The 15299-nt window shown below is 58.1% G+C and overlaps 1 protein-coding gene across 1 annotated transcript; it reads left to right on the top strand.

Annotated features, from left to right (window-relative positions):
• The first annotated feature begins 1205 nt into the window (after nt 1-1205).
• On the top strand, nt 1206-13505 carry PGAP3 (post-GPI attachment to proteins phospholipase 3). The gene is made up of 8 exons (XM_056127943.1): nt 1206-1475; nt 3565-3662; nt 4841-4993; nt 11764-11826; nt 12563-12624; nt 12758-12894; nt 13065-13269; nt 13401-13505. Exons 1-8 carry the CDS (start codon nt 1295-1297, stop codon nt 13462-13464), a joined length of 963 nt encoding a protein of 320 aa, XP_055983918.1. The 5' UTR covers nt 1206-1294; the 3' UTR covers nt 13465-13505.
• The last annotated feature ends 1794 nt before the right edge of the window (nt 13506-15299 follow it).

Genomic DNA, 15299 nt, shown 5'->3' with positions numbered 1-15299 from the left:
TATGCGCATGTACCCTGGCAGTGCAGGCACAGGGAGGGCACTGAAGCCTCTACCCTATTCCCAAGATCCTCTACTCAATTTTCCTATAAATATTCCATCTCTCCTCTCCCAGCGGGGAAAGCAGGACTAAGCTGATGATTTGACAGCCATGAATGTGGTACCCAAATTTAGTTTTGTTTTGGAGTCATACCAGAGATGTTCAGGGTTATTTACTGGCTTTGTGCTCAGGAATCATTCTTGGCAGTGCCCAGGGAACCAAATGGGATGCTGAGGATTGAACCCGGGTCGACTGTGTGCAAGGCAAGCGCCCTACCCTCTGTACTATAGCTCTAGCCCCAGCACCCAGATTCTTACACTGAATTACATTATTCATCCAATTAACAAATGAGTAAAGCATGTTTAGAGGCTGTTTAGCATGAGCCAAGTTCTGCATTCCTGCTTGGAGTGGTAAACAAGATAGTAGAGACCCCCTCTTTGCCTGATAAGAACAGACCACAGCCTGTTAGATTCTCTTTGGTTCTTAAATTGATACAAGAAAAAGGGGTGAGACTGAGAACAGAAGCAGCAAAGCCCGCACTGATATGACTCCTTGGGGCCAGATGGCATCGAGCTCATGGAGTTCACCTAGAGGTAACTGGGAACCTGTGAAAGATTTTCTTGTGTTTGGGGCTTGTTTTTTTTTTTGCTTGGGGGCCCACCCCTGGCTTTGTGCTTGTGAACCATGAGATGCCGGGATTCTGCATGACATCTCTCTGCCCGCCCCCCCCCAACAAATAATGACTATTAAGAAATTGACATAATTAAATCTGAATCTTGGGAAATGGAGGAGGGGCTGCAGGGGGCAATGCAGAGGGAGGGAGACTCGTTAAGAGGATTCTACAACTGTTCGGCGACACAAGATGTCCTGACCCAGAGTGGCGCCCGTGAGGACAGAAGGGACCGTTTCAGGCTCGCTTAGGAAGTTAAATCGGCCAGGGATGATTTAACCCCCACTCCCCGCCAAGAAAAGGCCTCGAATAAAGACCCTGGAGAAGAAACTAGAGAGATGTTAGCAAAAGCTCGCTTTACTTTGCTCCTTAAGCCACCTGCTGCCCCACGTCCCTTAGTCTAGCCGCCTCAAACACCCGAGATCACATCAAACAAGGGGCGGGGCAGGCGCCCACAGAAATCCGGGAACGTTTATTCAAACTGGGTGGACGTCAGCGGAGAGCAGAGGAAGAACACTCGGCACTTCCGGAGCCGCCGGAAGCGCCACCGCCGACGCTCCTCCGCCGGCGGAGGGCCGGGTGGAGGGATGGCGGCACGCGCGGCGCGGCTGCTGCTGCTGGCCGGGGCGGCCGCGCTGGCGAGCGGCTCCCAGGGCGACCGCGAACCGGTGTACCGCGACTGTGTGCTGCGATGCGAGGAGCGGAACTGCTCCGGGGGCGCGCTGAAGCACTTCCGCTCCCGCCAGCCAATCTACATGAGCCTAGCAGGTAAGCCCCACCCCTCGCGGCCACGCCCACGGGACTTGATCACGCCCCCGCGCAACCCCCTTCCGCCCCCCCTGGCGTTCTCTGAACCTTAATTTCCCCTCCCGCTTGTTCCGGGAGTTCCGGGGGGATAAATTTATTAACCCGTTTTACTTACCCAGAAGCTTTTCATTTGCGTTTTATTCATTCAGCCGACTTTGCTACTTTCCTCGGTACAAAGACCCTAGAATAACTACCAATGAATTTAGATCAGGGTGCCCGTCCTTGGTCCTTGGGGACTCACATTCCCTATGCAGACGTGCCGGGCAGGGGATGCTTTGGACCCGTATGATCCTTAGTGAAGCAGTAAGAGCTTGTGGCCAAGGAAGGAAATCATGTCGGCCCCGGAGGCAGTGAGAGCCGCACGGTGGGGCTCTGTGGAGGAAGGGCTTTGGTTAGGGCTTTGGTTGGCACTGTACGTTTATTACCATACTGGGCACAGTGGGCACCTGCCATGGGACACGTCATGGGAGAGCACCATCCCTTTGGAGTAGTTTCTCTTCCCCAGATCTTACAGAGGGGCAAACTTGAGGAAGGTTAATTAAGTGCCCTGCTACAGCCGGAAAGTATTTACCACTTTGTTGTTATTGTTGTTGTTGTTTGTGTGCCACACAACTGTGCTTGGGAGTTCCTAGCTCTCTTCAGGGTGTCTCTCCTGGCAGTGCCCAGGGGACCCGGTGGTACTGGGGTTGGTTGACTGCATACAAGGCAAGTACCTGACCCCTGCACTGTTTCTCCTGCCCATCTCTACATGAGGTTTTCCAATTCTGGCCTGTTTGACTGCAGATTTTTTTTTCTTTGTTATTTTCCCTTTGATTTCCAGAAAGAACAGAAAATTGAGGTCCTGGGAAGATGTGGGCATATTCAAAAACTTGATTTAATCAGGAAGCAAGGTGCATGAAAAAGAACAGTGAGGAATAAATAGTGTTGGAAAGGTCACTTGGGCCTTAAAAGTCAGACTGCAGAATCTGGACTTTCTTTTCTTTTTTTTTTTTGTTTTTTGTTTTGGGGCCATGTCTGGTGATGTTCAGGGGTTGCTTCTGGCTCTGCACTCAGGAATTACTCCTGGCGGTGCTCAGGGAACTATATGGAATGTAGGGATGGAACCCAGGTTGGTTGGGTACAAGGCAAATATGCAACCCACTGTGCTATCATTCCAGCCCCTGGGCTTCCTTTACATAGATGGTAGGCAGACCTGCAAGGGCTCCCAGTGAGTGAGATTCCAGGAAGGGCAACTAGAAACCCAGGGATCCAGAAATGAGTGCTGCACAGATGGGGAATCTGGTGCCTGAGTGCTCCACCCTGTTAGTTTTTCACACTGTCGCACCCTTGGTCCTGATACCAAGATCCCCATGTGGGATGAAAACAAAAAAGAAAAAAATATCATCTACAAACACACAAGAATTTTGATTTTTTTTTTGGCGGGTGGCCACACCCAGCAGTGCATAGGGCTTACTCCTGGCTCTGTGCTCAGGGATCACTCCTGGGAGTGCTCGGGGAACCATGTGGGATGCCAGGGATCGAACTCGGGTTGGCTTCCTGCAAGACAAATGCCCTACCCACTGTAAGATTTCATTGGCTGAATTTTTATATTTCTTTTTTTAGTTTTAGGGCCACACCTGGCAGCGTTCAGGGCTTACTCCTGACTCTGTGCTCCAGGATCACTCCTGGTGGGGTTGAGGGAACTCTGTGTGCTCCCAGGAACTAAACTATGTTCAGCCACATATAAGACAACCATCTTAACCTTTGTACTATCTCCCGCCCAAATATTTTTTGTTGTTGCATGGGGTCACACCTGGCAGTGATCAGGGCTTATACTCTTGGCTCTGCATTGAGAGATTGTTCATGAGATCATGCCAGGTAATGTAAGTGTAAATGTGAGTGCAAGTCAAGTGCCTTACCCACTATACTACGTCTCCAGCCCCCAAAATTTGATATTTCCTTTGGTTCCTACCAGCCTGTGACCCAGTTTGCTTGCTTTGGTGTTTCAGCCCCATTCAAGCTCTCTGTCTCCGTGTACTGAGGTGGTCCCCATCTCATATATTTGTTTCAGGCTGGAGCTGTCGTGATGACTGTAAATATGAGTGCATGTGGGTCACTGTTGGCCTCTACATCCAGGAAGGCCACCAAGTGCCTCAGTTCCATGGCAAGGTGAGTTGTAAGTCAGATGGAACTAGGGTAGGAGCACCAGGGGGTCAGGGGGAGGAAGGTTTTCCTCTGGACCCAGCATCTCAGTAATCGAAATTGTGCAGTGGTGGGTGAGGGCGAGCAGGTGCCTGATTGCAGAGTCCACTGAATTTTATATAATTGCATCAAAACCCTTATGTCCTGCTCGGGGCTTGGAGTGATAAGATCTGGAAAGTTTTGGGGTCTCCTGAGAAAATGGTGCTGGGCTTTGGGGGGAAGTTTGAATGTACACCTCACTACAAGGACACATGCCCAGAACCACTGGGGCTCCCTCTTGCTGGATGAAATATAACACCCCCCAGGGTGCCCAGAGTGTTTGGGTGTTGTTTTGTTTTGGGGGGTCACACCGAGCATTGCTCAGCAGCTACTCCCGGCAGAAGGCTCAGTGTTTGCTCCTGGGGGTGCTCAGGGCAGTGCTGGGGCTTGAACTTGTGCTACCTGCATCATCTCTTTGGGCCCCCAGGGCCTCCTGATCCCATGTGATCTGACTCTAGCCTAGCACGGTCATCCAGAGATCTCATCCCTGGCCTGTGAGGGTCAGCAGAGGCTGGGGGCCGAGGTCAGGGCGGAGGAGAGATCCTGATGTGTGTGATGTGGAGGGCAGGACTGTGCCATCCCTGCCGGCCCACCCAGGACCCTGCAAGGGGCTACCTGCTCAGCCTCAAGTGCAGACTTACGGTGCCAGGCAGGAGTCCTGGGCAGCTCACAGTCCCAGATCCACTCCCAGCACTGCTTACAGTTCCTGGAGCACAGACCCAAGAAAGAAAAGGGAAAAGGACTTCATTTGTAAATCACAGTGTTAATAATTCATAAAATAAATAATAAAAATTAATTTAAAATAAAATCACCAGAATCTCCAGGGGCCAGAGCGGTGGGTTTGCCTTGCATGTGGTCAACCCAGGTTCAATCCCTAGCATCCCATATGTTCTGAGCATGGCCAGGAGGGATCCCTGAACCCAGAGACTGGACTAAACCCTGAGCATCGCCGGGTATGACTCAAAAGCCAAAACAAACAAAACAAACCCCAAAGAAGGACTTAGCGTGAGCTTGGGTAACTCGCAGCGGTGAGGTGGGCCTGTCAGGCAGAGGCCACTGGCCAGCGCTGGCCTTATTCTCAGGCCGCTCCGATTTTTCTCTCCCAGTGGCCCTTCTCCCGGTTCCTGTTCTTCCAAGAGCCGGCCTCCGCCGCTGCCTCCTTCCTCAACGGCCTGGCTAGCCTGGTGATGCTCTGCCATTACCGTGCCTCGGTGCCTGCTGCCTCTCCGATGTACCCCACCTGCGTGGCCTTTGCCTGGGTAGGTGACCGCATGGAACCCCTTCTCTCCAGCCTTAGCCAGGAAGGAGACGCTGAAGTCCCCTTTCTCACGCTGTGGGTGAGCCCAGCTTTCCCGGACTCCATAGCAGCGCCTGGCGGACTGGGTGTGGGTGGGAGCAGGAAGGAGGCAGACGCGGGTCTTGAGGCAGGAAGACTCTCAGACCCAGCTGGGCCATTTTGGGACTCAAGGCGTGGGGAATGGGTCGGCAGCCTCCCCAAACCAGGGTCCTTCCCAAGGTGACCTGACTTAGTCCCGGTACTGACCTGAAGCCATAGTCACCACCACCTGGCATCTGTGGTTCGACTGGGCCCTGGTTTGAACATGCTTGGAGAAGCTGAGATCCGTTCCCGGGGGCTCTAGCCAGAGGACCAGCCTCCAGGGAGTGGAGCTGCAGGCCCCGGTGCCCATCAGGATGGGGCCAGGCTCTGCACGGGGTTGGTGAGGGGGAGGTGGCTCTGGAGGTCTCTAACTCAGATCCCCGGAACCAGAAGGAAACCATCTCCACTCTCTACTGCATGCAAAGCTGCCACATGTGACTGCATCTGGAAGGTGCTGGGAGCCGGGTTTCTGAGTGTGAATCTGGGGGACCAGAGGGGAGGCAGTGTGAGGGGCATTCAGGGACAGCTGTCCTGCAGCAGGGCTGTCAAGGACTTGACTGTGAGCACCCCAGGGCTCAGCGAGGGGGCTCAGAACTGACCCTGTGTAAAAGACACTTGGGCTCGAGCCCAGGAGGGACTCTGGGGCTGTGGGGACTGGTTGCTGGTTTGTGTTCCGGTTTGGGGGCCACACCTGGTGGTGCTCAGGGATGACTCCTGGTGGGGCTGGGGGGCATTGTTTACTGGAGTGTCAGGGTTGGAACCCGGGTTGACTGTGTGCAAGGCCAGTGTCCTACCCGCTGGGCTGTCTCTCTGCCCCTTTACTGTTTGTCAAGCATTCACTGCGGGGAGACAAGTGGAAGTTGGCACTTCCATGCCCCCAGAGCTAAAGCAGTGGGGGTGCAGGGCTGGCTTGCATGGGAGCAGGATGCAGACAGGTGAGAGAGATGGCAGAGGCCTCGGGCTACAGGTTTCCCAAGTGAGAGTCCGAGAGGGAACAGCAGCCCAACTGACTGTGGTGTGGAGGGAGGGAAGGAGGAGCCGAGGGCGGGGGGGAGGGGGCGGGGGGGGTGCTGAGTGCCAAGCTAGGGGACAGGGACCCTTGTGTGGGCAGGAGCGCACCTGGCCCAGGCCTGGGAGTGACAGAGCCGTCGCTTTCTGCTTTTCCCTCAGAGAAAAGCAGGAAGAGCAGAGGAAGTGGGAAGGTGCCCCTGCCCCCATCCAGCGTTGTTTCCAGGGACACTGACCCCGCAGCACCCAGGCCCTGGCACAGGGCACAGACAGCCAAGCCCGAGAAGTTAGCACCGGGTCTTGTCTCCCAGCCAGAGACCAGCAGGCACCTCCTTCTTGCTCTGCTCACCACTGAGGCATGGGCCTGGTGCTCCCTGGCATCTGCAGTCTCTTCATGCAGGCAGTGGAGGCTGGGAGGGCAGAGATATGTGGGTGCCTGAGTATTTGGGAACCCCACCATCATGGAGTTGGGGGCTGGGACACCAGAAAGCCCTTGAAGCCTCCTTAATGCCACCTGCCTTCATGATCCAATTTGCATTCACACTTGAGGTGTAGTCACGTGATTGTGTACGTGTGTATGTACATGTGTGTGCATGTATGTTTGTGTGCGTGTGTGCATGTATGAGCTCCTATGTGTGCATATATGCATTCATGTGTATGCATGTGTACATTTGTGTGTGTGCATGTGTGCATTCATGTGTATGCGTGTGTACATTAGTGTGTATGTGTTTATGTGTATTCATGTGTATGCTTGTGTGTGCATGTGTATTTGTATGTGTATTTATGTGTATTCATGTGTGTGTATGTGCATTTATGTGTATGCATGTGTGTGCATATGTATGTGTGCTTGTGTATCTATGTATGTGCATTTATGTGTATGAGTGTGTGTGTGTGCGTATATGTATTTATGTGTATGCTTGTGTGAATTTATGTGTATGTGTGTGTGTGTGTGTGTGCTCGTGGGTGTGCACATGACCTTGATGGAAGGTGTGGCTGTGGACTCTGCCCTGGGCTGTGTCTTTTGGAGCTAGTGGGGCTCCCAGCTTCTGTTGGGGTGGGGCGGGAAGGTCCCTGAGCTGCCCCAGGTTAAGTCTGGGTGTCTCTATCCCTTACCCAGGGAACTGGGGATGCCCTCCCCCAGCAGCACTCCTGGAACTCCCGACTGGATGTGTAACCCAGGTCGGGTGGCAGCAGGCTCGGGAGGGGGCTGCAGGTCAGCCCACCGTGGGCCAGGCCTTGGCGGTTGGAGCTGGCCTCCCCTGCTCTCTGTCAGGGCAGCTTCCAAATCAGGAAAGTTCCAGGAGGTAGAGGTGAGAGGGTGAGGGGGCCAGGAACACCCAGGCCGAGTCTGCACGTGTGTCTGGAGGAAGGGGCTGAGGCAGAGCTGCAGGCACGAGGGGAGCAAAGGCCAGACTCTGGGAAGATGCCCAGCCCCGCCAGGCTGCCGGCCCCGGAATCACTCCCTGTGTCCTTTGGGCTTTTGTTCTGGTGTTGGTGAGTTCCAGTCCCAGTGGCCCTCAGGGTTGTCCCTGGCAGGGCATGGAGGACCCTTCAGTGCTGGGGATTGAATCCAGGTCTCCTGCACATGAAGCCTGAGCTCAGCCACCGAGCTTTCTCGTCAGTCCCATCCCTCCTTCCTTCCTTCGCCCTCTCTCTCTCTCTCTCTCTCTCTCTCTCTCTGGGTTTATTTTGATGCCACACACAATATTCAGGACTTACTCCTGGCTCTGCCCTCAGGTATTACTACTAACAGTGCTCAGGGGACCATATGGAAAGACAGGGATCGAACCTAGGTTGGCCGCGTGCAAGGCAAACACCCTACCTGCTGTACTATCACTCCAGCCCCTGCTTCTGTTTTCTTTCTTTTCTCTCTTTTCTATCTTTCTTCTTTCTTTCTCTCTTTCTCTCTTTCTTTCTTTCAGGGGGGTGGGGCACACCCATGTGATGCTCAGGGATTACTCCTGACTGATGCTCAGAGATCCCTCCAAGCAGCACTTGGGGGACCATATGTGGGCTGGTTGTCAAACCTGAGGCAGCTGTATGCCAGGCAATGCCCTCCCCATCTCTCTGGCCCCCAGCACTCCTTCTCCATGATACAGAGAACGCTCCCCCCCCACATGCGCATCCACCGCACCCCGCTTCTCTGGGAAGGCACATGTGTCCCCATGAGGGAGGCAGGCGGTGGCTTGTGGCCTCTGGGCGGGCCCAGGACCAGGCGGCTCATACTTAACATTCTGCCTCCCGCACTTCTGAGACGCCGAGTTATTTAAAGGCCCACTTGTCCCCACCGCCGTGGTGTCAGTGACAGCCCCAAGCCCCGGGGCTCAGCGCCGGGGTCGGATTCCTGACAGATCTGGCTCACTGGCATCCGCCCAGTTTCACGGCTGTGATATTTTGGTCTCAATTTTCTTATTTTCCAACAGGCTGAAGCAGCCTCTGCTCTCCCTCCGCCCATCCTTCCCGGCCTCCTCCCTCCCACCCCAGCCCTGCCCTCGGGGTCTGCTCCACGTTCTTGGTGCCTGGTTTGTGCTCTTCACCCTCCTGATCCTCTCTGCTCACCCCCCATGTCCTGCTCTGCCTGGCTCAGGGGTCTCAGGAGTCCGGGAGCAGCCGGCACCTGCATCCCAGGGTCTGTACCCTCTTTCACATCCTCTGGCCCTGGAGCTCAAGCCTTTCTTTCTTTCTTTCTTTCTTTCTTTCTTTCTTTCTTTCTCTCTCTCTCTCTCTCTCTCTCTCTCTCTCTCTCTCTCTCTCTCTCTCTCTCTCTTCCTTTCTTGGTTTGGGGCCACACCTAGCAATGCTCAGAGCTTACTCCTGGCTCTGCACTTGGGATCACTACTAGGGCTCAGAGGACCATATGGGGATGCCAGGGATGAAACCCAGGTCAACCCTGTAAGGCAGGCGCCCCCTGCACTGTCTGTCCTCTCTCTCTCCCTCTCTCGTTCTCCCTATCTCCCTCTCTCTCTCCCCTCTTCTTCCTCTCCCTCTCCCTGTCTCTCTCTTTCCCTCTCTCTCCCTCTCCCTGTCTGTTTTACTCTCTTCCCCCTCTCTCTCACTGTCTCCCTGTCTCTCCCTCTGTCTCTCTCCTCTTCTCTCTCTCTCTCTCTCTCTCTCTCTCTCTCTCTCCCCCTCCCTCCCTCCCTCCCTCCCATCCCTGCAGGGCTCAAGCCTCAATGCAGTTGAGAGAGCAGAGAAGTGGCTCCTTAGTCTGGGGGGGCGTGGGGGGCAGTGGTGAGGGCCATGAAGGGGGTGTGACCAGTTCCTGCTGGATTGGGTCATGCCTGAGTGGATGGCAGGAGGGGCTGGGAAACAAGCGGACCCCTTGGTTGCTGCTCTTGAGCCGCTGATCAAAGCTGTGTGTGAGGCTGAGGCCTCTGAGGGGACGCTGGCAGGCAGGAGAGAAGGGGGTGAGGCTGGAGCCCCGAGGCCGGGCAGGGGCCAGGGCATTGGTCCGTTTCTTCTGCCTGGTGCAGCAGACCCTGGGTCTCACCCCCCCAGTGGGGCTGGCCTGATGTGGGCGGAGGGCAACCAGGAAGCTGCTATGTGCGGGCCCCTCCTCGGCGCCCCACAGTCTGCACACACCCTCCTCACCCCCCTTTTGTGCAGGGTGCACCGTGAACCCCATTTTATAAGCTTAGAGGCACCATCAGTTGCTCCAGAACCCACAGCTCTGCAGGGGTCACATCATGCCTTCTGGAACCGGGGTCCGGCCCTCTGCCCCATGCAACCTGGTGCTGGGGGTCCCTCGAGTGTGGAGCCCTGCCCTTCTTTGCCTGGGCGTCCTTGGCCTGCAGGGAGTAGGGGACAGACATGGGCTGTGCTGGATGGGCACAGGTTGGGGGACCAGCAGCTCCTGTTTACCCTGGCCTGGGCACTCTGGGGTACGTGAGACTCTGTCCCCACCAAATGGGGGTTCCCGTTTTCCCAGGAGAGCACTGAGACCCAGCAAGGCTGAGTGACTTGCCCAAGGCCACGCAGGAGCTGAGAACCAGGATGAGAGCCTGGAGTCCGGCCCTTTGCCTGCCTTCCCTCTGTGCTCCTTGCTCCGTGCTCCCCTGGGGCCTCCCAAGAAGTGCTCAGAGCGCCCAGGGGCTGCTTGAATGCTGGGGATGGAACTCGGAGCCCCCGGGGATGCCAGGCGTACACTGCAGCCCCTGGCGTCTCTCCCCCCGGAACGATAAGGAAGGGGTCAGGAGAGGAGCCCCTGACACACACCAGGAGGGGACTCTCCCAGGAGAGGGGACGCCCCGGGGACCAAGCCAGGCCTCACTGGATCTGTGTGGAAGGTGCCAGGGAGCGGGTTGGCGGACACTCCGCAGCCCCACCCCCACCCGTGTCTTCAAACCCTGACCCTGTGCACACACACCCCCTCCCCCAGGCAGGGGTCCAACGGCCACTTAGCTCAGTCCTCTCGTCACCTCCCCCTTCCTGCAGTGGGTGACAAGGACGCCTGGCCGGCTGCCCAGTCCTGCTGCCTCCTACCCACCAACCCCACCCCCCCACCTCGCCCAGCCTCCCTCTCTGGGCTCCAGCCTCGCGGGCGTGGAAGGAGGGGCTGTGCCAAGTGCGTGCTCACGACCAACGAGGCAGCGCCTGGGAAGGATTAGGGTCACAAACATGCCCCCAGCACTTTTCCGGAAGCACTTGGGTGGAGAAGGGCCCGGCCTTTGCCCAGGGCACGAGGAGCAAGACACAGCAAGACATGGCCTCAGACCCAGACCTGGGAGGTTCCAGACCCTTCCAGGGTCTCTGGCTGGGCAGACCCCGCCCCACCCTCCCTGCTCCCGAGCCGTGTCCACCCACCGGAGCCACCGACCTGCCCCCGGTGCAGCAGCTCCCTGGATGGGGCCTCTGCTGGCTCTGGCCTTTGTCCCTCTCCTGCACGTTTCTCCCCGGCCTCCTGGGCGTGCCAGGCTGGGCCGTCTGCCTCCCGACCGGCTCTTTCTTGCTGTGACCCGCTGTTCTCGTTTCCCACTGTCTGTACCACCCCCCCCCCCCCCTGCTTTCAGTCATCTAGGCTGCTGTCATGCAGGCCCTGAAAATCAGGGGCCCTTGACCTCCATGGGATCTGGGTCCCCTTTGCAGCAGGGTGAGGAGTGGAGGTTCTCCCCAAGGTTCATGTCCAGGAACAAGGCCCAGAAGCCCCCCGGCCCCTGGCACCCCCAGCCCTGCTCCTCCTGGCCACGGGTTGGGGCTGGGCCCACCGCCACCTCCGCACACTCCAGCACTCCGACTCTATCGCCCTCCCCAGCTGGCTCCGAGCTGGCTCACAGCCCCAGGAGGCTGAGGTCACCGACTCCCCCGTGGGGTGGGGCCACCATCACCTGCTGGCTGAGGGAGGAGGTGAGCCCCCCCTCAGCCCCCCACATCCCCAGGGCTGTTGTCTTAGAGATTGAGTAACCTTGGAACTCAGCTCTGCCGGAACTGGTTCCCAGGCCAGGCCGGAACTTGAGGAGGCGGCAGCCCCAGCCCCAGGGGTTTGGGGAGCCCGCTCTGAGCAGCCAGGACAGGATTTGGGGTGCAGGGACACAGTTTGAGGCTGTGTTCAGCAGTCTCGAGGAGCAAAAAGCATAGAAGTGACTGCTCACTGGGGCTAATGGGGGACAGGCCACCCACCAGCCCCACTCTGCCCCATCCCCCTAGGTCTCCCTCAATGCTTGGTTCTGGTCCACAGTCTTCCACACCCGGGACACCGAGCTCACCGAGGTGAGTGGGGCCCCGGACCCCTCCGGGGAGCACTGCTCCAAGTCTGCATCTGCTCCCAGGCGTGGCCCTGTGGGAGGGTGGCAGTAGCGTGACAAAGGCTCTTTGTTCTCTTGCCACAGCCACACACTGCCAGGCAAGTAAGTGCCGGGCCCCTCAAGCTGCATCCCTGCGCCCCCAGGACCGGCTCCTTTTAGGGGATGGGGCCCAGAGAGTGCTCAGAGGGGCCAGAGGCTGTCAAGCAGGGGTGTGTGCCCCTCCCCAGCCCTGCTGGCTCTCTCTGCCTGCCGGGGTGCCTTGCCCAGGATCCCCTGCCAGGGCAGGGCAGCCCGGCTCCCCTGGGACGAAAGGCCAGGTTGCCCTCTGAATTCTGTGCCCTGTTCGGACACCCCGACTTGAGCTGCACCTCTCTCCATGTCCCCAAAGCCTTGCTGCTGAACCCCTCTAATTTTTTGGTTTGTTTTATTTTCTTTTTTTTGGGGGGGTGGGCATACCTGGAGGTGTTCAGGGGTCCTTGTGGTGTGGATGGTGGGACTGGGTGACAGCCAGCACTCAAGTCTCTGAGCCATCTCTCCAGCCCCGAGCTGTGTCCCCCGATAGTACTAGGTCGAAGGGGTAGAGACATAGGGCCCCTGATCGTAGGCCTGGGACCCCCATCTGACCCCCTTCCAGACCCTCCCTGTACCCTGGCCCCGGGCTCTGCCCTCACACTACCCCTCCCCCACCCTCCTGACTGCAGAAAATGGACTACTTCTGCGCCTCCACTGTCATTCTGCACTCCATCTACCTGTGCTGCGTCAGGTGAGCTGGTCCCTGGGTCCCTTACCCTGGGGGTGGACAGCCAGTGTGCTCAGGGAATGGCCCAGGCAGTGGGAAGAGGGACTGCTGCTCCCATGCCACCGCCTCCTCCTGACCACGCTGACCACCGGCGCAGGACCGTGGGCTTGCAGTGGCCTGCGGTGGCCAGATTCTTCCGCGCCTTCCTGCTGCTCCTGCTGACCGCGCATGTCTCTTACCTGGGCCTCGTGCGCTTTGACTACGGTTACAACCTGGCGGCCAACGTGGCCATCGGTGAGGCTGCTGTGGGCTGCGGTGGGGGGGGGGGGGAGTGGGATGATATCCCGGGGGTCTGGCTGGGAGGAGGGGGGCTGGGGGAACTGGGGGCGGGGTGCAGAGGACCAGAGAGTGAGTCTCGTCCGCTCCTCCCCCCACCCCTCCCCCTGTATCCGGTCGGCACCCAGGCCTGGTGAACATGATGTGGTGGCTGAGCTGGGGCCTGTGGAACTGGCGTGCGCTTCCGCATGCCCGCAAGTGTGTGGCCGTGGCACTGCTGCTGCAGGCGCTGGCGCTGCTCGAGCTGCTGGACTTCCCGCCGCTCTTCTGGGTCCTGGACGCCCACGCCATCTGGCACCTCAGCACCGTCCCCGTGCATGTCCTCTTCTTCAGGTGCCCAGACCGCCCTGCCCCGTGCTCTCGCCTCGCCTGTCCCCCAAACCCCCCCACCCCGCCCCGCCCCGCCCCGCCCCTCCTCGCCGCCCCCTCCCCAGGCCACGCCCCAGCGGACCTTCTCCCCACAGCTTTCTGGAAGACGACAGCCTGTACCTGCTGAAGGAGCTGGAGGCCAAGTTCAAGCTGGACTGAAGATCCTGGTGGCGGACCTGCCCCCAGGGGATTCATGACCTCTCCCTGCCAGCTCCCCTTCTCCCCCAAGTCTTGAAAATGAGTTCCCTTTTTTTCACTTTTGCATCTGGAACATGGACAGGAGGGTGGGGGTCCAGCATCATGGAACCTGATCGTGCACACCCTGGCTCTCACAGGTCTTGGGGGCCCTGGGAGCCTGACATGGACCCCTGGGATGAGAGAATGAGCTGGTGGGGGCGGCTCTGCTCTTCCTCAGCCTCCTGCTCCCAGCCTGGCATCCTGGAGGCACCCCAAGCACTTTGTGCGGCTGGGCCGCTGGGGAGATTGTGGGGTCAGTGACCCTCCTCCGTGGCACCAGCAGGTGGCAGTAGACAGCTGCCCAAGTTTCTAGAGCTCACGTACACACAAACACCATGGCATCATGAGGGGCCATGCTACACCCAAGGTGGGTTTCACCCAGACTCTTGCTCCGGAATGCACCCTCGGAGGCCTCCCACAAACCCCATCAGGGCCAGGACTCCCGAGACCGTAGTCGCACTGACCCCTGTGCTGGGGTCTGGGGTGAGGACAAGGCCAGGTCCTGAGGTGACCAGACGGGGGTGCCCCAGGCTGGAGGGTGGGTGTGAGTGCTCTTGGTCTTGTGACGGGAACAGATGTCAGATGAGAGCGCTGCGCGGGGGGAGGGGGGCCTAGGTCGTGAGCAGTAACTGCTTATTGATTCATTGAGCCTATTGACCTTGCACGAGAGCCCAGAGATGTGACTGGCCGGCCTGGTGCCTGGTGTCCAGCATGCCTGTGGGCAGGGACTGCAGGTCCAGTGTGCACCCCCTTCCATTGCAAACCCCCTGGCCCCTACCTACAACTTATGTTGCCCTCAGGAACCAGCCCCTGTTGAGGCTGGGGATGGGGGAGAGGAGAGTGAGGGTCCTCCATTTCCCCCCCAGCCTGCGTCCCCTACCCAGACACGCTCCTACCCCTCCCCATGTCCTGCATGTAAGGCCCTTTGCCTCAGCTGCACCTCAGGTTGGGGATTCGCAGAGGTCAATCTGCTTGGGCGGAGCTTGTGGTTGGCTTCTGGCCTCCCCAGAGGCAAGTGGGGTTCATACCTCCTGTCCTGGTGAAGGTAACCCCTGAGCACATTCTTGCACTTCCCCCCAGGACAGCACTGAAACCCCTCCAGGAAGCCTCAAGGGGCGCTATGGGGGGGAACTCCTCCGTCCTCAGGGATTTGGGTGGCCTCTTCTTTTGATACGGAGAACTTTTTTTGGGGGGGGAGGGTAGCAGGGAACTTCTTAATAAACCATTCTCAACCTCTCCTTGCTCAGTTCCTGTGTCGGAGGGGTGCTGGAGGAAGAGATTGAGCTGGTGGTCAGCAGAGATGAGGGGTCCCTAGGCCTGTGGGTCCAAGTCCATCCAGGCTTCTGTGGGGGGTTACGGCAAGGGACGCAGCTCTGCCACCTCACCCTTTCCGGGTCCCTGCACAATCTCCCAGTCTGCTATCTGAACTGTGTGCAGTATTTTGGGGTGTAGGGGAGTTTTCCCCAGCGATGTTCAGGGGCCCCTCCCAGAGATTCTCAACCTAGCAGTGCGGACCTGAAGGTTTGAGACTCTGGCCTGGTGGTGCTGGGAGCCACTAGGCTCCAATCTGTTAACCTTCCTTCTGACTTCCGCTGGCAAACAAGATAGCAGCTCACTGCAGAGGGTGAGGGCCCAGAGGGCTCGCTGCCTGGCACTGCCTCTGCTGCCTGAGCACGGACCCTCCCCTGCCTTAGCTGGGAAGGAATAAGCAGGACAGAGGCTGTCCCCATGGAAGTTTCTGGAAAAAGGGAAGGGCA

This window comes from Sorex fumeus, unplaced genomic scaffold, assembly GCF_029834395.1.
Source record: "Sorex fumeus unplaced genomic scaffold, SorFum_2.1 ptg000063l, whole genome shotgun sequence".
NCBI classification, from domain to species: Eukaryota; Metazoa; Chordata; class Mammalia; order Eulipotyphla; family Soricidae; genus Sorex; species Sorex fumeus.
This window is presented reverse-complemented; position numbering and strand designations above follow the sequence as displayed.